At 48.7% G+C, this 23,560-nt stretch overlaps 1 protein-coding gene across 1 annotated transcript in view; it reads right to left on the reverse strand.

Annotated features, from left to right (window-relative positions):
- Positions 1–460: 460 nt before the first annotated feature.
- Positions 461–23,560, reverse strand: part of LOC135553876 (xylosyltransferase 1-like) — a 41,872-nt gene continuing 18,772 nt past the window's right edge. Inside the window, exons 2-10 of the mRNA XM_064985802.1 lie at positions 22,869–22,997; positions 22,212–22,309; positions 21,295–21,511; positions 20,756–20,932; positions 17,027–17,128; positions 13,593–13,756; positions 2,829–3,024; positions 1,320–1,653; positions 461–971 (exon numbers count right to left, since the gene is read on the reverse strand). Coding sequence (XP_064841874.1) covers positions 649–971; positions 1,320–1,653; positions 2,829–3,024; positions 13,593–13,756; positions 17,027–17,128; positions 20,756–20,932; positions 21,295–21,511; positions 22,212–22,309; positions 22,869–22,997 — 1,740 coding nt within the window. The 3' untranslated portion in view covers positions 461–648. The remainder of the gene's footprint in view (positions 972–1,319; positions 1,654–2,828; positions 3,025–13,592; positions 13,757–17,026; positions 17,129–20,755; positions 20,933–21,294; positions 21,512–22,211; positions 22,310–22,868; positions 22,998–23,560) is intronic.

The raw sequence follows: 23,560 nt of genomic DNA on the forward strand, positions 1-23,560 counted from the left end.
GGTTTCAGTCCGCAGCCTTCTCTTCTAACCTTCTTTACTACCTGGCTCCTGAGTTCCGCCATGGTTGGTGTTGACGCCGTTCGTACAGTAATCCAATGCATTCAATCTCCTCCCTTTCCCTGTGTCCCAAATGACACCCTGTTCCCTATGTAGTGCACTACTTCTGATCAGAGCCCTATGGTAGTGCACTATACACTGAGCATATACAACACATTTAAGAGCACCATTCTCGATAGACACAGACACTGTGGAGTGTGAAAAACCCAGCAACGTTGCAGTTCTTGACACAAACAGGTGTGTCTGGCACCTACTACCATTCACCCTCTGAATGGCAACACATACACAATCCATGTCTCTATTGTCTCAAGGCTTAAAAATCCTTCTTTAACCAGGTCTCCTCCCCTTCATCTACACTGATTGAAGAGGATTTAACAAGAGACATCAGTAAGGGATCATATCTTTCACCTGGATTCACCTGGTCTATGTCATGGATACAACAGGTGTTCTTAATGTTTTGTCCACTCAGTATACAGGAAATGGAGGAACAATTTAGAACGCAGCAGACCATCTCACCACACACTAAAACGCTTCCCGTCAGTTCATCCTCCAAGCCATTGGTTGGCTGTAGCAGTAGCCGTGGCGACGGTGCTACCTAATCCGTCCGTTCCCTCTGGGGGGACCCAGATCAGACTTCGGGTCGGGACTGAGCGCGCTCCATCCCGTCTCCCGACACCGCTGCATAACGGGACAGGAGCTAGGACCCTGAGAACACACGTCCGCTGCAGACCACACCCCTGCCAGGAGATGGTCCACCCAGCTCTGGAGCTCCGCCCCTGTCAGTGATGCTTTAAACTCCGCCTCCTCCACCTGTCCCAGGTGCACTGGGAGGTTGAGGATGGGGTTGAGGCCGTGGAAACTCTGATCCATGTAGGAGTTACGGACCGGCCCGCTGTGGAGCTTCATTGTGTCTTCTAGAGAGGTGGAAAGGGGAGGGGAGGGGAGGGGAGGGGAGGAAGGAAGGAAGGAAGGGGAGGAGACAGGGGAAGGAAGGAAGGAAGGAAGGAAGGAAGGAAGGAAGGAAGGAAGGAAGGAAGGAAGGAAGGAAGGAAGGAAGGAAGGAAGGAGGGGCGAAAGGGAGATAATTATTTATTATTTATTTATTTAAATTCCATGTAGGTGTTACAGGATAGGCTGTGAATGTGTGTGTGTGTGGTTTGGTGTGTGTTAGTGTGTTCCAGGTGATGTGTATCGAGGTGTCCAGGTTCTAGTCCTCAGTCCAGTGACTGTGTGTGTGTGTGTGTGTGTGTGTGTGTATTTACCCTGGCGTATAGGCTGCTGGCCGTGGTGCTCCAGAGGTGAAACCACAAAGCTGGTGGAGGCCAGCAGGTTCCAGTGATGGAGCACACGCAGCGTCCACACGCCGGGTCGTAACGGCACGGTTAACGGGGGCCGGTAGTGTGTGTACTCTGTCCCGCCGTCCACCAGGATGTCGTACGTGGCGGCTATGACGTTGGTGGGGTCCACCCAGACGACGGTTACCGTGACGTTCTGTCCCCGGCCCCAGCGTTGCATGGCAACCGGCTCCTCCGTGGGGCCCAGGAGGCTACCGAAGTTCCTGAAGATTCTCTCTTTGGCGTCCCAGTCTGTACCCACCTGAGGGGAGGAGAGGGAGGACATAGAGAGAGATATTGAGAGAGATCAAGAAACAGAGGGCTGATTTGAATGAAAACAGAGATACTGTAGAGAGAGAGAGAGAATCGTGTGAAGGATTTCCAACAGGCTAACCAGGTGGAATCTAAGTCCCCTGAATGGCAGCCTGTGCACTACTTGATTTTTTTAACGACTTCCCTGTTAATTAACAAATGGTAATTAAATTTGTGTTCTAGCGACAGCGTGACAGGACACATCCAGTACCACATGTCATCCCCAGGGGGCAGCAGCAACCTGCAGCAACCTGACAATAAAGACACTTAACAAATAGTGACTCAGAGCCTGTTTCAGCGGGGACAGAACCACCATCTCTCTCAGGTACCAAAGCCTGTTTCAGTGGGGACAGCACCACCATCTCTCTCTCTCTCTCTGGTACCAAAGCCTGTTTCAGTAGGGACAGAACCACCATCTCTCTCTCTCTCTCTGGTACCAAAGCCTGTTTCAGTGGGGACAGAACCACCATCTCTCTCTCTCTCAGGTACCAAAGCCTGTTTCAGTGGGGACAGAACCACCATCTCTCTCTCTCTCTCTCTCTCTCTCTCTCTCTCTCAGGTACCAAAGCCTGTTTCAGTGGGGACAGAACCACCATCTCTCTCTCTCTCTCTGGTACCAAAGCCTGTTTCAGTGGGGACAGAACCACCATCTCTCTCTCTCTCAGGTACCAAAGCCTGTTTCAGTGGGGACAGAACCACCATCTCTCTCTCTCTCTCTCTCTCTCTCTCAGGTACCAAAGCCTGTTTCAGTGGGGACAGAACCACCATCTCTCTCTCTCTGGTACCAAAGCCTGTTTCAGTGGGGACAGAACCACCATCTCTCTCTCTCTCAGGTACCAAAGCCTGTTTCAGTGGGGACAGAACCACCATCTCTCTCTCTCTCTCTCTCTCTCTCTCTCTCTCTCTCTCTCAGGTACCAAAGCCTGTTTCAGTGGGGACAGAACCACCATCTCTCTCTCTCTGGTACCAAAGCCTGTTTCAGTGGGGACAGAACCACCATCTCTCTCTCTCTCAGGTACCAAAGCCTGTTTCAGTGGGGACAGAACCACCATCTCTCTCTCTCTCAGGTACCAGGGATAGGTTACATTTAAAGTGTATGTGTGCGGGCGTGTGTGCATGTCTCACCTCTGCAAACTGTAGTCTGTTGAGTGTGTTGGTTGCCGGGGCCAGGGTGAAGTGGTTGCTATGGGAGACCCAAGTCTCTAGGGTCTCTAGCTGGCTGGTTGCTAGGTTACTAGCATGTTGACGAACCAGGTAGCCTTGGAACACGTCTGACAGGAAGTACAAATGGACAGACACCGGGTGGCCCCTGGGGATATACCTGGGAAACCCCAAATATACACATACAGAGTACAATTACACACAAATACACACCCAAATATCCACAGACATCCACCCAAATGTACACAGATCTTCAACCAAATGTACAGCCATCAACGGAAATAGCACTTCACCCCCCACCTACATGTTCAAATTACCGCAACTAACCTGTATATAACCTCCACACTGACTCAGTACCGGTACCCCCTGTATATAACCTCCACACTGACTCTGTACCGGTACCCCCTGTATATAACCTCCACACTGACTCAGTACCGGTACCCCCTGTATATAACCTCCACACTGACTCTGTACCGGTACCCTCTGTATATGACCTCCACATAGACTCTGTACTGGCACCCCCTGTATATAACCTCCACACTGACTCTGTACCGGTACCCCCTGTATATAGCCTCCACACTGACTCAGTACCGGTACCCCTGTATATAACCTCCACACTGACTCAGTACTGGTACCCCCTGTATATAGCCTCCACATTGACTCTGTACCGGTACCCCCTGTATATAACCTCCACATTGACTCTGTACTGGTACCCCCTGTATATAGCCTCCACATTGACTCTGTACTGGTACCCCCTGTATATAGCCTCCACATTGACTCTGTACCGGTACCCCCTGTATATAACCTCCACATTGACTCTGTACTGGTACCCCCTGTATATAACCTCCACATTGACTCTGTACCGTAACACCCTGTATATAACCTCCACATTGACTCTGTACTGGTACCCCCTGTATATAGCCTCCACATTGACTCTGTACTGGTACCCCCTGTATATAGCCTCCACATTGACTCTGTACTGGTACCCCCTGTATATAGCCTCCACATTGACTCTGTACCGGTACCCCCTGTATATAGCCTCCACATTGACTCTGTACTGGTACCCCCTGTATATAACCTCCACATTGACTCTGTACCGGTACCCCCTGTATATAACCTCCACATTGACTCTGTACTGGTACCCCCTGTATATAGCCTCCACATTGACTCTGTACTGGTACCCCCTGTATATAGCCTCCACATTGACTCTGTACTGGTACCCCCTGTATATAACCTCCACATTGACTCTGTACCGGTACCCCCTGTATATAACCTCCACATTGACTCTGTACTGGTACCCCCTGTATATAACCTCCACATTGACTCTGTACCGTAACACCCTGTATATAACCTCCACATTGACTCTGTACTGGTACCCCCTGTATATAGCCTCCACATTGACTCTGTACTGGTACCCCCTGTATATAGCCTCCACATTGACTCTGTACTGGTACCCCCTGTATATAGCCTCCACATTGACTCTGTACCGGTACCCCCTGTATATAGCCTCCACATTGACTCTGTACTGGTACCCCTGTATATAACCTCCACATTGACTCTGTACCGGTACCCCCTGTATATAACCTCCACATTGACTCTGTACTGGTACCCCCTGTATATAGCCTCCACATTGACTCTGTACTGGTACCCCCTGTATATAGCCTCCACATTGACTCTGTACTGGTACCCCCTGTATATAACCTCCACATTGACTCTGTACCGGTACCCCCTGTATATAACCTCCACATTGACTCTGTACTGGTACCCCCTGTATATAGCCTCCACATTGACTCTGTACTGGTACCCCCTGTATATAGCCTCCACATTGACTCTGTACCGGTACCCCCTGTATATAACCTCCACATTGACTCTGTACTGGTACCCCCTGTATATAACCTCCACATTGACTCTGTACCGGTACCCCCTGTATATAACCTCCACATTGACTCTGTACTGGTACCCCCTGTATATAGCCTCCACACTGACTCAGTACTGGTACCCCCTGTATATAACCTCCACACTGACTCAGTACCGGTACCCCCTGTATATAACCTCCACACTGACTCAGTACTGGTACCCCCTGTATATAACCTCCACATTGACTCTGTACTGGTACCCCCTGTATATAACCTCCACACTGACTCAGTACTGGTACCCCCTGTATATAACCTCAACACTGACTCAGTACCGGTGCCCCCTGTATATAACCTCTACACTGACTCAGTACCGGTACCCCCTGTATATAACCTCCACATAGACTCTGTACTGGTACCCCCTGTATATAGCCTCCACACCGACTCTGTACCGGTACCCCCTGTATATAGCCTCCACACTGACTCAGTACCGGTACCCCCTGTATATAACCTCCACATTGACTCTGTACCGGTACCCCCTGTATATAACCTCCACATTGACTCTGTACTGGTACCCCCTGTATATAGCCTCCACATTGACTCTGTACTGGTACCCCCTGTATATAGCCTCCACATTGACTCTGTACCGGTACCCCCTGTATATAACCTCCACATTGACTCTGTACTGGTACCCCCTGTATATAACCTCCACATTGACTCTGTACCGGTACCCCCTGTATATAACCTCCACATTGACTCTGTACTGGTACCCCCTGTATATAGCCTCCACATTGACTCTGTACTGGTACCCCCTGTATATAGCCTCCACATTGACTCTGTACCGGTACCCCCTGTATATAGCCTCCACATTGACTCTGTACTGGTACCCCCTGTATATAACCTCCACATTGACTCAGTACTGGTACCCCCTGTATATAACCTCCACACTGACTCAGTACCGGTACCCCCTGTATATAACCTCCACACTGACTCAGTACTGGTACCCCCTGTATATAACCTCCACACTGACTCAGTACTGGTACCCCCTGTATATAGCCTCCACACTGACTCAGTACTGGTACCCCTGTATATAACCTCCACACTGACTCAGTACCGGTACCCCCTGTATATAGCCTCCACACTGACTCAGTACTGGTACCCCCTGTATATAGCCTCCACACTGACTCAGTACTGGTACCCCCTGTATATAGCCTCCACACTGACTCAGTACTGGTACCCCCTGTATATAACCTCCACACTGACTCAGTACTGGTACCCCCTGTATATAGCCTCCACACTGACTCAGTACTGGTACCCCCTGTATATAACCTCCACATTGACTCTGTACTGGTACCCCCTGTATATAACCTCCACATTGACTCTGTACCGGTACCCCCTGTATATAACCTCCACATTGACTCTGTACTGGTACCCCCTGTATATAGCCTCCACATTGACTCTGTACTGGTACCCCCTGTATATAGCCTCCACATTGACTCTGTACCGGTACCCCCTGTATATAGCCTCCACATTGACTCTGTACTGGTACCCCCTGTATATAACCTCCACATTGACTCAGTACTGGTACCCCCTGTATATAACCTCCACACTGACTCAGTACCGGTACCCCCTGTATATAACCTCCACACTGACTCAGTACTGGTACCCCCTGTATATAACCTCCACACTGACTCAGTACTGGTACCCCCTGTATATAACCTCCACACTGACTCAGTACTGGTACCCCCTGTATATAGCCTCCACACTGACTCAGTACTGGTACCCCCTGTATATAGCCTCCACACTGACTCAGTACTGGTACCCCCTGTATATAACCTCCACATTGACTCAGTACTGGTACCCCCTGTATATAGCCTCCACACTGACTCAGTACTGGTACCCCCTGTATATAACCTCCACACTGACTCAGTACTGGTACCCCCTGTATATAGCCTCCACACTGACTCAGTACTGGTACCCCCTGTATATAGCCTCCACACTGACTCAGTACTGGTACCCCCTGTATATAACCTCCACACTGACTCAGTACTGGTACCCCCTGTATATAGCCTCCACACTGACTCAGTACTGGTACCCCCTGTATATAACCTCCACACTGACTCAGTACTGGTACCCCCTGTATATAACCTCCACACTGACTCAGTACTGTACCCCTGTATATAACCTCCACACTGACTCAGTACTGGTACCCCCTGTATATAACCTCCACACTGACTCAGTACTGGTACCCCCTGTATATAGCCTCCACACTGACTCAGTACTGGTACCCCCTGTATATAACCTCCACACTGACTCAGTACTGGTACCCCTGTATATAACCTCCACACTGACTCAGTACTGGTACCCCCTGTATATAGCCTCCACACTGACTCAGTACTGGTACCCCCTGTATATATCCTCCACACTGACTCAGTACTGGTACCCCCTGTATATAGCCTCCACACTGACTCAGTACTGGTACCCCTGTATATAGCCTCCACACTGACTCAGTACTGGTACCCCCTGTATATAACCTCCACACTGACTCAGTACTGGTACCCCCTGTATATAACCTCCACACTGACTCAGTACTGGTACCCCCTGTATATAACCTCCACACTGACTCAGTACTGGTACCCCTGTATATAACCTCCACACTGACTCAGTACTGGTACCCCTGTATATAACCTCCACACTGACTCAGTACTGGTACCCCCTGTATATAGCCTCCACACTGACTCAGTACTGGTACCCCCTGTATATAACCTCCACACTGACTCAGTACTGGTACCCCCTGTATATAGCCTCCACACTGACTCAGTACTGGTACCCCCTGTATATAACCTCCACACTGACTCAGTACTGGTACCCCCTGTATATAACCTCCACACTGACTCAGTACTGGTACCCCCTGTATATAACCTCCACACTGACTCAGTACTGGTACCCCCTGTATATAACCTCCACACTGACTCAGTACTGGTACCCCCTGTATATAACCTCCACACTGACTCTGTACTGGTACCCCCTGTATATAGCCTCCACACTGACTCAGTACTGCTACCCCCTGTATATAACCTCCACACTGACTCAGTACTGCTACCCCCTGTATATAACCTCCACACTGACTCAGTACTGCTACCCCCTGTATATAGCCTCCACACTGACTCAGTACTGCTACCCCCTGTATATAACCTCCACACTGACTCAGTACTGCTACCCCCTGTATATAACCTCCACACTGACTCAGTACTGCTACCCCCTGTATATAACCTCCACACTGACTCAGTACTGCTACCCCCTGTATATAACCTCCACACTGACTCAGTACTGCTACCCCCTGTATATAACCTCCACTCTGACTCAGTACTGGTACCCCCTGTATATAACCTCCACATTGACTCAGTACTGGTACCCCCTGTATATAACCTCCACACTGACTCAGTACTGGTACCCCCTGTATATAACCTCCACACTGACTCAGTACTGGTACCCCCTGTATATAACCTCCACACTGACTCAGTACTGGTACCCCCTGTATATAACCTCCACACTGACTCAGTACTGGTACCCCCTGTATATAACCTCCACATTGACTCAGTACTGGTACCCCCTGTATATAACCTCCACACTGACTCAGTACTGGTACCCCCTGTATATAACCTCCACATTGACTCAGTACTGGTACCCCCTGTATATAACCTCCACACTGACTCTGTACTGGTACCCCCTGTATATAACCTCCACACTGACTCAGTACTGGTACCCCCCTGTATATAGCCTCCACACTGACTCAGTACTGGTACCCCCTGTATATAACCTCCACACTGACTCAGTACTGGTACCCCCTGTATATAACCTCCACACTGACTCTGTACTGGTACCCCCTGTATATAGCCTCCACACTGACTCAGTACTGCTACCCCCTGTATATAACCTCCACACTGACTCAGTACTGCTACCCCCTGTATATAACCTCCACACTGACTCAGTACTGCTACCCCCTGTATATAGCCTCCACACTGACTCAGTACTGCTACCCCCTGTATATAACCTCCACACTGACTCAGTACTGCTACCCCCTGTATATAACCTCCACACTGACTCAGTACTGCTACCCCCTGTATATAACCTCCACACTGACTCAGTACTGCTACCCCCTGTATATAACCTCCACACTGACTCAGTACTGCTACCCCCTGTATATAACCTCCACTCTGACTCAGTACTGGTACCCCCTGTATATAACCTCCACATTGACTCAGTACTGGTACCCCCTGTATATAACCTCCACACTGACTCAGTACTGGTACCCCCTGTATATAACCTCCACACTGACTCAGTACTGGTACCCCCTGTATATAACCTCCACACTGACTCAGTACTGGTACCCCCTGTATATAACCTCCACACTGACTCAGTACTGGTACCCCCTGTATATAACCTCCACATTGACTCAGTACTGGTACCCCCTGTATATAACCTCCACACTGACTCAGTACTGGTACCCCCTGTATATAACCTCCACATTGACTCAGTACTGGTACCCCCTGTATATAACCTCCACACTGACTCTGTACTGGTACCCCCTGTATATAACCTCCACACTGACTCAGTACTGGTACCCCCCTGTATATAGCCTCCACACTGACTCAGTACTGGTGCCCCCTGTATATAACCTCCACACTGACTCAGTACTGGTACCCCCTGTATATAACCTCCACATTGACTCAGTACTGGTACCCCCTGTATATAGCCTCCACACTGACTCAGTACTGGTGCCCCCTGTATATAACCTCCACACTGACTCAGTACTGGTACCCCCTGTATATAACCTCCACACTGACTCAGTACCGGTACCCCCTGTATATAACCTCCACACTGACTCAGTACTGGTACCCCCTGTATATAACCTCCACACTGACTCTGTACTGGTACCCCCTGTATATAACCTCCACACTGACTCAGTACTGGTACCCCCCTGTATATAGCCTCCACACTGACTCAGTACTGGTGCCCCCTGTATATAACCTCCACACTGACTCAGTACTGGTACCCCCTGTATATAACCTCCACATTGACTCAGTACTGGTACCCCCTGTATATAGCCTCCACACTGACTCAGTACTGGTGCCCCCTGTATATAACCTCCACACTGACTCAGTACTGGTACCCCCTGTATATAACCTCCACACTGACTCAGTACCGGTACCCCCTGTATATAACCTCCACACTGACTCAGTACTGGTACCCCCTGTATATAACCTCCACACTGACTCTGTACTGGTACCCCCTGTATATAACCTCCACACTGACTCAGTACTGGTACCCCCTGTATATAACCTCCACACTGACTCAGTACTGGTACCCCCTGTATATAACCTCCACACTGACTCTGTACTGGTACCCCCTGTATATAACCTCCACACTGACTCAGTACTGGTACCCCCTGTATATAACCTCCACACTGACTCAGTACTGGTACCCCCTGTATATAACCTCCACACTGACTCAGTACTGGTACCCCCTGTATATAACCTCCACACTGACTCAGTACTGGTACCCCCTGTATATAACCTCCACACTGACTCAGTACTGGTACCCCCTGTATATAACCTCCACACTGACTCAGTACTGGTACCCCCTGTATATAACCTCCACACTGACTCAGTACTGGTACCCCCTGTATATAACCTCCACACTGACTCTGTACTGGTACCCCCTGTATATAGCCTCCACACTGACTCAGTACCGGTACCCCCTGTATATAACCTCCACACTGACTCTGTACTGGTACCCCCTGTATATAACCTCCACACTGACTCAGTACCGGTACCCCCTGTATATGGCCTCCACACTGACTCAGTACTGGTACCCCCTGTATGAAGCCTCATTATTCTTATTGTGTTACTTTTTATTTCAGTCTACTTGGTAAATATCTTCTTCTTTAACTGCACTGTTGGTTAAGGGCTTGTCAGTAAAGCATTTCACTGTAAAGTCTACTACACTTGTTGTATTCGGCGCATGTGACAAAGTTTGATTTGAAATGTCCACAGACACAGTCATACCCACTCGATGGTACTCAAACACACGTCAGAACAAACTGGGCTTCAGTCACAGGAGTTGGTGAGGAACAGAGAGATCACTCTCCTCTCAACCCCCCCCCCACACACACATCTTGTCCCCCCACTTCTGATACACACCCAACCAGCAACAAGTGTCTCCTTGTGCTTGTGTACACACTCCACCCATAACCTACACACACACACACACACACACACACACACACACACCGTCCTCCCCCCGACTTACATGGCTGGAAAAAGCCAGTCTGAGAGACTGAGGCCTGTTTGTCTAAATGTAACAAGTTATTCTCCATATTTGATTTGGAACTCTTGCAACATACCCACACACACAGTCACAAACACACACACACTTATGCAGACAGACAGACAGACAGACAGACAGACAGACAGACAGACAGACAGACAGACAGACAGACAGACAGACAGACAGACAGGCAGACAGACAGACAGACACAGGCAGGCAGACAGACAGACAGACAGGCAGACAGGCACACCTATGGAGACGGACAGACACAAGGACAGACAGATAGAAAGGCAGACTGACAGTCAGACAGATAGAAAGGCAGACTGACAGTCAGACAGATAGAAAGGCAGACAGATAGAAAGGCAGACAGACAGATAGAAAGGCAAACAGACAGAAAGGAAGGCAGACAGATAGAAAGGCAGACAGACAGACAAAGGCAGACAGACAGATAGACAGAAAGAAAGGAAGGCAGACACACCTATGCAGACAGACAGACACAAGGACAGACAGATAGACAGATAGAAAGGCAGACAGACAGTCAGACAGATAGAAAGGCAGGCAGACAAAGGCAGACAGACAGATAGAAAGGCAGACAGTCAGACAGATAGGAAGGCAGACAGACAGATAGAAAGGCAGACAGACAAAGGCAGACAGACGGATAAAAAGGCAGACAGTCAGACAGAAAGGAAGTCAGACAGACAGATAGAAAGGCAGACAGACAATGCTAGTTAAAACCTCCTAGCCTGGTAATGATGAGATCTGGTCTCCTCCGCTAGATAAAACCTAGCTCCTAGCCTGGTAATGATGAGATCTGGTCTCCTCCGCTAGATAAAACCTAGCTCCTAGCCTGGTAATGATGAGATCTGGTCTCCTCCGCTAGATAAAACCTAGCTCCTAGCCTGGTAATGATGAGATCTGGTCTCCTCCGCTAGATAAAACCTAGCTCCTAGCCTGGTAATGATGAGATCTGGTCTCCTCCGCTAGATAAAACCTAGCCCCTAGCCTGGCATAGGTGAGATCTGGTTTAACCTCTGTGGTCAGAAGATTCTGCACCCCCGCCGACCCTTCGGGCACGCCCAACAGTTTGTGAACCACTCTCCTAGCCCCTAAACTCTAGACTCTGTCCAGAATAAACCCCTAGCCCCTAAACCCTGGGTCCTGTCCAGAATAAACCCCTAGCCCCTTGATCATTGCTAGACAGCCATTTTCAGATCTTACCCATTAGATTTTCAAGTGGATTTAAGTCAAAACTGTAGCTAAGCCACTCCGCATCAGTTGGTAAGTATCTCCAGTGTATATTTGGCCTTGTGTTTTAGGTAACTGTCCTGCTGTCTGGTGGAAAGCAGACTGAACCAGGTTTTCCTCTAGGATGTTGCCTGAGCTTATCTCTATTCCGTTCCTTTTTATCCTAAAAAACTCCCTAGTCCTTGCCGATGACAAGCATTCTCATAACATGATGCAGCCACCACCATGCTTGAAAATATGAAGAGTGGTACTCAGTGACGTGTTGGATTTGCCCCAAACATAACGCTTTGTATTCAGGACATAAAGTGAATTGCTTTGCCACATTTTTAGCAGTATTACTTAGGGTTACAAACAGGATGTATATCCTGGAATGTTTTATTCTGTACAGGCTTCCTTCTTCTCACTCTGTCATTTAGGTTAGTATTGTGGAGTAACTACAATGTTGTTGATCCATCCTCAGTGTTCTCATATCACAGCCATTAAACTCTGTCAGTTAGGTTAGTACTGTAGAGTAACTACAATGTTGTTGATCCCATCCTCAGTGTTCTCCTGTCACAGCCATTAAACTCTGTCAGTTAGGTTAGTATTGTAGAGTAACTACAATGTTGTTGCTCCATCCTCAGTTTTCTCCTATCACAGCCATTAAACTCTGTCAGTTAGGTTAGTATTGTGGAGTAACTACAATGTTGTTGATCCCATCCTCAGTGTTCTCCTGTCACAGCCATTAAACTCAGTCAGTTAGGTTAGTATTGTGGAGTAACTACAATGTTATTGCTCCATCCTCAGTGTTCTCCTGTCACAGCCATTAAACTCTGTAACTGTTTTAAAGTCACCATTGACCTCATGGTGACATCCCTGAGGTGAGAATACCTTCTGAGGCTCCTGTACTATTGTACCGTGACAGTGCAGACAGCAGGTAGACTGTGAGGTATAACAAGCAATGTGGTGATGTTTCCCCTCCGTACCCTCTGAAAAACTCGCTGGGATTTTTGCCATATTTCTAAACCTTTCCAAAACTTCTCCACTCTCTACAACTGTCTAGGGGGCAGTGGGTAGGGGGTAGGGGGCACAGAGTAGGGGTTGGACAGGGCCCTATCCAATCCTTTCTGTTCTACCAGTGTGTACGGGTGGGTAAGGGGGGGAGGGGGGGGGGTGTTAGGGGTTGGTTTGGAATTCAGTTATTCACACACATGACGTACACACACACACACACACACACACACACACACACACACACACACACACACACACACACACACACACACACACACACACACACACACACACCTTCTGGACTGACCTGCAGCTGTTGTTGTCAGGGTGGCCCTGCAGTGACGTGGCGGCCCGTGATAGGCCCATGCGTGTGAAGGCGTGGTAGTGAGTGAGCTGGCTGTCTGATAAGCTGGCAACGCTGTCCGTCTCATCGTACACATTCTCCCAGTACGACTGGAGCCCTGGGGTCTCCTGGAGGAGAGGAATCAGTGTTATAGTAGAAACCTGGGGTCTCCTGGAGGAGCAGTGTTATAGTAGAACCCTGGGGACTCCTGGAGGAGAGGAATCAGTGTTATAGTAGAACCCTGGGGTCTCCTGGAGGAGCAGTGTTATAGTAGAACCCTGGGGTCTCCTGGAGGAGCAGTGTTATAGTAGAACCCTGGGGTCTCCTGGAGGAGCAGTGTTATAGTAGAACCCAGGGGTCTCCTGGAGGAGCAGTGTTATAGTAGAACCCTGGGGTCTCCTGGAGGAGCAGTGTTATAGTAGAACCCTGGGGTCTCTTGGAGGAGAGGAATCAGAGTTATAGTAGAACCCTGGGGTCTCCTGGAGGAGCAGTGTTATAGTAGAACCCTGGGGTCTCCTGGAGGAGAGGAAGCAGTGTTATAGTAGAACCCTGGTGTCTCCTGGAGGAGCAGTGTGATAGTAGAACCCTGGGGTCTCCTGGAGGAGCAGTGTTATAGTAGAACCCTGGGGTCTCCTGGAGGAGCAGTGTTATAGTAGAACCCTGGGGTCTCCTGGAGGAGCAGTGTTATAGTAGAACCCTGGGGTCTCCTGGAGGAGCAGTGTTATAGTAGAACCCTGGTGTCTCCTGGAGGAGAGGAATCAGTGTTATAGTAGAACCCTGGGGTCTCCTGGAGGAGCAGTGTTATAGTAGAACCCTGGTGTCTCCTGGAGGAGAGGAATCAGTGTTATAGTAGAACCCTGGGGTCTCCTGGAGGAGCAGTGTTATAGTAGAACCCTGGGGTCTCCTGGAGGAGCAGTGTTATAGTAGAACCCTGGGGACTCTTGGAGGAGAGGAAGCAGTGTTATAGTAGAACCCTGGGGTCTCCTGGAGGAGAGGATGCAGTGTTATAGTAGAACCCTGGGGTCTCCTGGAGGAGAGGAATCAGTGTTATAGTAGAACCCTGGGGTCTCCTGGAGGAGAGGAATCAGTGTTATAGTAGAACCCTGGGGTCTCCTGGAGGAGCAGTGTTATAGTATAAACCTGGGGTCTCCTGGAGGAGAGGAATCAGTGTTATAGTAGAACCCTGGGGCCTCCTGGAGGAGCAGTGTTATAGTAGAACCCTGGGGTCTCCTGGAGGAGAGGAATCAGTGTTATAGTAGAACCCTGGGGCCTCCTGGAGGCGAGGGAGCAGTGTTATAGTAGAACCCTGGGGCCTCCTGGAGGCGAGGGAGCAGTGTTATAGTAGAACCCTGGGGCCTCCTGGAGGAGAGGAATCAGTGTTATAGTAGAACCCTGGGGTCTCCTGGAGGAGAGGAATCAGTGTTATAGTAGAACCCTGGGGTCTCCTGGAGGAGCAGTGTTATAGTAGAACCCTGGGGTCTCCTGGAGGAGCAGTGTTATAGTAGAACCCTGGTGTCTCCTGGAGGAGAGGAATCAGTGTTATAGTAGAACCCTGGGGTCTCCTGGAGGAGCAGTGTTATAGTAGAACCCTGGTGTCTCCTGGAGGAGAGGAATCAGTGTTATAGTAGAACCCTGGGGTCTCCTGGAGGAGCAGTGTTATAGTAGAACCCTGGGGTCTCCTGGAGGAGCAGTGTTATAGTAGAACCCTGGGGACTCTTGGAGGAGAGGAAGCAGTGTTATAGTAGAACCCTGGGGTCTCCTGGAGGAGAGGATGCAGTGTTATAGTAGAACCCTGGGGTCTCCTGGAGGAGAGGAATCAGTGTTATAGTAGAACCCTGGGGCCTCCTGGAGGAGCAGTGTTATAGTAGAACCCTGGGGTCTCCTGGAGGAGAGGAATCAGTGTTATAGTAGAACCCTGGGGCCTCCTGGAGGCGAGGGAGCAGTGTTATAGTAGAACCCTGGGGCCTCCTGGAGGCGAGGGAGCAGTGTTATAGTAGAACCCTGGGGCCTCCTGGAGGAGAGGAATCAGTGTTATAGTAGAACCCTGGGGTCTCCTGGAGGAGAGGAATCAGTGTTATAGTAGAACCCTGGGGTCTCCTGGAGGAGAGGAATCAGTGTTATAGTAGAACCCTGGGGTCTCCTGGAGGAGCAGTGTTATAGTAGAACCCTGGGGTCTCCTGGAGGAGCAGTGTTATAGTAGAACCCTGGTGTCTCCTGGAGGAGAGGAATCAGTGTTATAGTAGAACCCTGGGGTCTCCTGGAGGAGCAGTGTTATAGTAGAACCCTGGTGTCTCCTGGAGGAGAGGAATCAGTGTTATAGTAGAACCCTGGGGTCTCCTGGAGGAGCAGTGTTATAGTAGAACCCTGGGGTCTCCTGGAGGAGCAGTGTTATAGTAGAACCCTGGGGACTCTTGGAGGAGAGGAAGCAGTGTTATAGTAGAACCCTGGGGTCTCCTGGAGGAGAGGAAGCAGTGTTATAGTAGAACCCTGGGGCCTCCTGGAGGAGAGGAATCAGTGTTATAGTAGAACCCTGGGGTCTCCTGGAGGAGAGGAATCAGTGTTATAGTAGAACCCTGGGGTCTCCTGGAGGAGAGGAATCAGTGTTATAGTAGAACCCTGGGGTCTCCTGGAGGAGCAGTGTTATAGTATAACCCTGGGGTCTCCTGGAGGAGAGGAATCAGTGTTATAGTAGAACCCTGGGGCCTCCTGGAGGAGCAGTGTTATAGTAGAACCCTGGGGTCTCCTGGAGGAGAGGAATCAGTGTTATAGTAGAACCCTGGGGTCTCCTGGAGGAGAGGAATCAGTGTTATAGTAGAACCCTGGGGCCTCCTGGAGGCGAGGGAGCAGTGTTATAGTAGAACCCTGGGGTCTCCTGGAGGCGAGGGAGCAGTGTTATAGTAGAACCCTGGGGTCTCCTGGAGGCGAGGGAGAGGTGTTATAGTAGAACCCTGGGGTCTCCTGGAGGCGAGGGAGCAGTGTGTGTGTACTCTGTGTGTGTGTGTGTATGTTGTGTTTGTGTACTCTGTGTGTGTACGCTGTGTGTGTGTATGTTGTGTTTGTGTACTGTGTGTGTGTGTGTGTGTGTGTGTGTATGTTGTGTGTACTCTGTGTGTGTGTATGTTGTGTGTATGTTGTGTGTACTGTGTGTGTGTGTATGTTGTGTGTGTGTACTGTGTGTATGTTGTGTGTACGTTGTGTGTACGTTGTGTGTGTGTGTGTATGTTGTGTGTACGTTGTGTGTGTGTGTGTGTATGTTGTGTGTACTCTGTGTGTATGTTGTGTGTACTCTGTGTGTATGTTGTGTGTACTCTGTGTGTGTGTGTATGTTGTGTGTACTCTGTGTGTATGTTGTGTGTACTCTGTGTGTATGTTGTGTGTACTCTGTGTGTTCCACCCACCTGTGGATAAGGGCCAAACAGGAAGCTGTCCAGCTGGGTAACAATCTCCTGGTTCACGCTAGCCTCAAATTTACGGGCGAAAAACGTAGGTCTGGATGTTTGCTGTGGGGGAAGGAGGGAGAGAGAGGGAGAGAGAGGGAGAGAGAGGGAGAGAGAGAGAGAGAGAGAGAGAGAGAGAGGGAGAAAGAGAGAGGGAGAGAGAGAGAGGTAAAGAGAGAGATAGGGAAAGAGAGAGAGAGAGAACGGGAGAGAGAGAGAGGTAAAGGGAGAGAGAGAGAGGGAGAGAGAGAGAGGTAAAGGGAGAGAGAGAGAGGGAGAGAGAGAGGGAGAAAGAGAGAGGGAGAGAGAGAGAGGTAAAGGGAGAGAGAGAGAGAGAGAGAGAGAGAGAGAGAGGGAGAGAGAGAGAGAGAGAGGGAGAGAGAGAGAGAGAGGGAGAGAGAGAGAGGGAGAGAGAGAATGAAAGAGATAGAAGGGGAAAGAGGGACAGAGGGATGGTAGAGTGAAAGGGGAGAGAGGATGGAGGAGGAAGAGAGTATATGTTTATCGGTGTGTATGTGGTACTGTCTGATGTGGGGGGTACAGATGGGCACGGGTTGATGATGTCACAATGTCATGACTAGGGCGTATCTGCCATAGATACATACAGTTGAAGTCGGAAGTTTACATACACCTTAGCCAAATACATTTAAACTCTGTTTTTCACAATTACTGACATTTAATCCTAGTAAAAATTCCCTGCCTTGGGTCAGTCAGGATCACCACTTTATTTTAAGAATGTGAAATGTCAGACTGATAGTAGAGAGAATGATTTATTTCAGCTTTGATTTATTTCATCACATTCCCAGTGGGTCAGAAGTTTACATACACTCAATTAGTATTTGGTAGCATTGCCTTTAAATTGATTAACTTGGGTCAAACGTTTCGGGTAGCCTTCCACAAGCTTTGCATAATAAATTGGGTGAATTATGGCCCATTCCTCCTGACAGAGCTGGTGTAACTGAGTCAGGTTTGTAGGTCTTCTTGCTTGCACACACTTTTTCAGTTCTGCCCACACATTTTCTATAGGATTGAGGTCATGGCTTTGTGATGACAACTCCAATACCTTGACTTTGTTGTCCTTAAGCCGTTTTGCCACAACTCTGGAAGCATGCTTGGGTATGCTGCCACCCTCGTGCTTCATGGTTGGGATGGTGTTCTTCGGCTTGCAAGCCTCCCCCTTTTCTCTCCAAACATAACGATGGTCATTATGGCTAAACAGTTCTATTTTTGTTTCATCAGACCAGAGGACATTTCTCCAAAAAGTGCGATATTTGTCCCCATGTACAGTTGCAAATCGTAGTCAGGCTTTTTTATGGCGGTTTTGGAGCAGTGGCTTCTTCCTTGCTGAGCGGCCTTTCAGTCAGGATGGAAGCTTCCTCCATCAATACTTCTTTCAGTCAGGATGGGAGCTTCCTCCATCAATACTTCCTTCAGTCAGGATGGGAGCTTCCTCCATCAATACTTCCTTCAGTCAGGATGGGAGCTTCCTCCATCAATACTTCCTTCAGTCAGGATGGAAGCTTCCTCCATCAATACTTCCTTCAGTCAGGATGGGAGCTTCCTCCATCAATACTTCCTTCAGTCAGGATGGAAGCTTCCTCCATCAATACTTCCTTCAGTCAGGATGGGAGCTTCCTCCATCAATACTTCCTTCAGTCAGGATGGGAGCTTCCTCCATCAATACTTCCTTCAGTCAGGATGGGAGCTTCCTCCATCAATACTTCCTTCAGTCAGGATGGAAGCTTCCTCCATCAATACTTCCTTCAGTCAGGATGGGAGCTTCCTCCATCAATACTTCCTTCAGTCAGGATGGGAGCTTCCTCCATCAATACTTCCTTCAGTCAGGATGGAAGCTTCCTCCATCAATACTTCCTTCAGTCAGGATGGAAGCTTCCTCCATCAATACTTCCTTCAGTCAGGATGGAAGCTTCCTCCATCAATACTTCCTTCAGTCAGGATGGGAGCTTCCTCCATCAATGTTTCCTTCAGTCAGGATGGGAGCTTCCTCCATCAATACTTCCTTCAGTCAGGATGGAAGCTTCCTCCATCAATACTTCCTTCAGTCAGGATGGAAGCTTCCTCCATCAATACTTCCTTCAGTCAGGATGGAAGCTTCCTCCATCAATACTTCCTTCAGTCAGGATGGAAGCTTCCTCCATCAATACTTCCTTCAGTCAGGATGGGAGCTTCCTCCATCAATACTTCCTTCAGTCAGGATGGGAGCTTCCTCCATCAATACTTCCTTCAGTCAGGATGGGAGCTTCCTCCATCAATACTTCCTTCAGTCAGGATGGGAGCTTCCTCCATCAATACTTCCTGGATTTAAGCTTTGAGCTGCCAAGTATGGCCTACATGTAATTATAATAAAAATAAACCACTAGTAAAAACCAGTTTACCTAAACATGGCGAGCACTGTGAATCTCACTAATAACTCACTGTACGGCTGATGTGGAGGATGTGAGTGGAAGGACCACAAAAAACCTTCTTTCCATAATGTGTATTATACACAAACATAAATGTTTGAGGACTGACTGGCTCCAGAACAAGCTGGGTTCTATTCCGGGGCCGTGCATCACATCAAATGAAACCAAAATGTCAATGACATAGAACATCATTGTGGTGCTGACTGGTGATTGGCCCACACTACTGCCAATCACGCTGCCAATCACTGTAGGCAGGACATAAAATCAACAGAATACAGGATCAACTACCACACTAGAGACAGAGAGAGAGGATCTATGTGCACGTGAACCTGTGCTGCACTCAGCTGGGGGAGGTTCAGAGTTAAAGACGACCTCACTGCCCAGGAAATTCAATTGAATGAAAACCCTCAGAACCCCTGTGTGTGTGTGTGTGTGTGTGTGTGTGTGTGTGTGTGTGTGTGTGTGTGTGTGTGTGTGTGTGCTTCCCTTCGGTCAGGGCTACATAAGACCTCTCTACAGTCCAACAACCCCAACATTATTATAATAACAACTCTGACAATCACACACCACCAGCTACAAGGCACTACAGAAACCACCGCTCACACACTGACCCAGAACTGCTGATTTAGAATCAGTTTCCTCTGGCCAAGTCATCAGCAATATCATCAGGAACTCAACCACCGCTGGCCCTGGAACAGTTGTTAGATGAATAAAGTAACCACAGGCTATAAGTACAGACAGGAGCACTTAGTTGTGAACGTTAAGCTATTCTTGTCCATTTGCTGTGCCACAGTGAGACATAGCCAGCTGTCTCATTGCTATTCTGGTTCACATCAATTAGTCAGCTAGAGCTAAGTTATTCTGGTTCATAGAAGTTAGCCAGCTAGAGCTAAGTTATTCTGGTTCATAGAAGTTAGCCAGCTAGAGCTAAGTTATTCTGGTTTATAGAAGTTAGCCAGCTAGAGCTAAGTTATTCTGGTTCATAGAAGTTAGCCAGCTAGAGCTAAGCTAGTCTCGTTCATAGAAGTTAGCCAGCTAGAGCTAAGCTAGTCTCGTTCATAGAAGTTAGCCAGCTAGAGCTAAGTTATTCTGGTTTATAGAAGTTAGCCAGCTAGAGCTAAGCTAGTCTCGTTCATAGAAGTTAGCCAGCTAGAGCTAAGCTAGTTGGGTTCATACCCTTGGCAGAGAGATGTACTGAGATTTACAGCCCTGTGTGTGTGCGTGCGTGCGTGTGTGTGTGCGAGCGTTGTAAGCGCTTGTGTCTCACCTGAAAGCGTGGCAGGTCAGGGGGTTTGAAGTCATTGGGGGAGCAGCCGCACCAGTCTACGATGTGTTTGTACTGACACTTACAGCCCAGCTTCCTGTTCCAGTTGGTGATACGCAGGTTGTTGTCCACCATACTCTCACAGTGAGCACTGTTCTCGAGTACTGTGTGGAAGAACGACTGGAAAGAGAAGGGGGGGGATATGTTAGATAGTCAGTAGTGTGCAGTTTGTGCTGATTGCATAGTGTGTGTGTGTGTGTGTGTGTGTGCAACAGACGTGTGTGTGTGTGTGCATGTGTGTGTGTGTGTGTGTGCATGTGTGTGTGTGTGCAACAGGTGTGTGTGTGTGCAACAGGTGTGTGTGTGTGTGTGTGCAACAGACGTGTGTGTGTGTGTGTGTGTGTGTGTGTGTGTGTGTGTGTGTGTGTGTGTGTGTGTGTGTGTGTGTGTGCAACAGATGTGTGTATGTGTGTGTGTGTGTGCAACAGATGTGTGTGTGTGCAACAGATCAATGTGTGTGTGTGTGTGTGTGTGTGTGTTACCTCGGCAGGCAGCAGTGTGTATGCGTAGAAGCGCTTCATGCTGACCACCAGCTCATCTTCAGAGTTGATGATGTAATCCACAAACATGCGGTTCAGAAGGAACCAATCGGAACCTCCGTCCACCGCAATGCCTTCTGGGATCTTGCGGTCGCCTAGGCGCCACATGTGTGTGTCACACTCGAAGAAGAGCCGGTCCAGACCCTGCTTACGGATGAACCTGGAAAGGACACACACACACACAGATGAACACACACACAAACACACACACAGATGAACAAACACACACACAGATGAACACACACACACACAGATGAACACACACACAAACACACACACAGATGAACAAACACACAAACACACACACAGATGAACAAACACACACACAGATGAACACACACAAACACACACAGATGAACACACACACAAACACACACACAGATGAACAAACACACAAACACACACACAGATGAACAAACACACACACAGATGAACACACACACACACACACACAGATGAACACACACACAAACACACACACAGATGAACACACACACAAACACACACACACACACAGATGAACACACACACAAACACACATACAGATGAACAAACACACACACAGATGAACACACACACACACACACACACACACACACACAGATGAACACACACACACACACACACACACACACACACACACACACACAGATGAACACACACACACACACAGATGAACACACTCACACTCACACACAGATGAACACACACACACACACACACACACAAATGAACACACACACAGATGAACACACGCACACACACACAGATGAACACACACACAGATGAACACACACACACACACACACACACAGCTGAACACACACACACACACACACACAGATGAACATGTGTCTCACCGTGTGTTGTCTCTGCCGTGGGATTTGATGAAGTTCATGTCCCGGTACTTTGTCAGGAAGCCCACCAGCTGCTCATTGGTCCTGGGGAGGGCAGACAGCTGTCAATCAGTCACGCGGCCAATCAACACGAGGGGGCACACACAGACCAAAATTCTAAATCAACTGCTTGGACGCTAACCAGGCACCATAGGTATGAAAGGGTTTATCTAGGCCCATGCTCTCGGCTGGAGTGCGAATATTTGAGCTATTAATGCAAAATAGGCTGTTTATTTAATGCCAAGCTAAACCAAGACGGCAATCTTGAAGTTGAAGTGATTTAAAAGTTGATTAGCTTCCCACAGCCCATGTAAAAAAAAAATCTGATTTATAATGAACTAATATGCCCTGGCAAATAATATTTCCTTTTTTGGTAGTTGATAGTTACAGTCTTGTCTCATCGCTGCAACTCCCCTACAGACTCGGAGAGTCTCTGAAACATGACCCTGCCAAGCCGCACTGCTTCTTGACACACGGCTCACTTAACCCAGAAGCCAGCCACACCAATGTGTAGGAGGTAACACTGACTGAAGTCAGCTTGCAGGCACCCAGGCCAACCACAAGGAGTCGCTAGAGCGAGATAGGACAAGGAAATCCCAGCCGGCCAAACCCTCCCCTAACCCGGATGAAGGTGGGCCAATCGCGCACCACCTTATGGTTCTCCCAGTCACGTGCCGGCTGTGACACAGCCTGGGATCGAACCCGGGTCTGTAGTGACGCCTCCAGCACGGCGAGGAGTGCCTTAGACCGCTGCGCCACTCGCGAGGCCCCCCGACAAATATATTCTTACACTTAACGCTATCCCAGATGAATACGCTGCTTCAATGCATTCACTCCCATTTTGGTGTCAGAGAAAAAGTACGAATCTCACAGCTGTTTTTACCAATAGCCTGGAATCACTCGTTATTAGTAGGGGAGGGGCTATAATGTTGTTTGGTTTATTGCTTAAATAGTCGCTGAGATTATATTTTACTTATTGATGGAAAATAGAGTCACAATTATTTATTTTTTTTGAAGATATACCCACACTATAGTTTATATAGTTTTTCCTGATTCGTGTTCTCATTTTTGCAGTGGAATTTTTTTGGGAGATTCTGGTACCGTCCCAGCACCTAACTAACACACACACACACACACACACACACACACACACACACATACACACACACACTCAACAGCCCCCCGTTGTCATGTCTTGTTATGTCTGTTCCTGTCCTTTCTCTTCACTCTCTCTCTCTGCTGGTCTTTTTAGGTTACCTTCTCTGTCTCTCATTCTTCAGCTGTTCTACATTTCCCCTAACTAGCTCATTCTC

This window comes from Oncorhynchus masou, chromosome 14 (assembly GCF_036934945.1).
Source record: "Oncorhynchus masou masou isolate Uvic2021 chromosome 14, UVic_Omas_1.1, whole genome shotgun sequence".
NCBI classification, from domain to species: domain Eukaryota; kingdom Metazoa; phylum Chordata; class Actinopteri; order Salmoniformes; family Salmonidae; genus Oncorhynchus; species Oncorhynchus masou.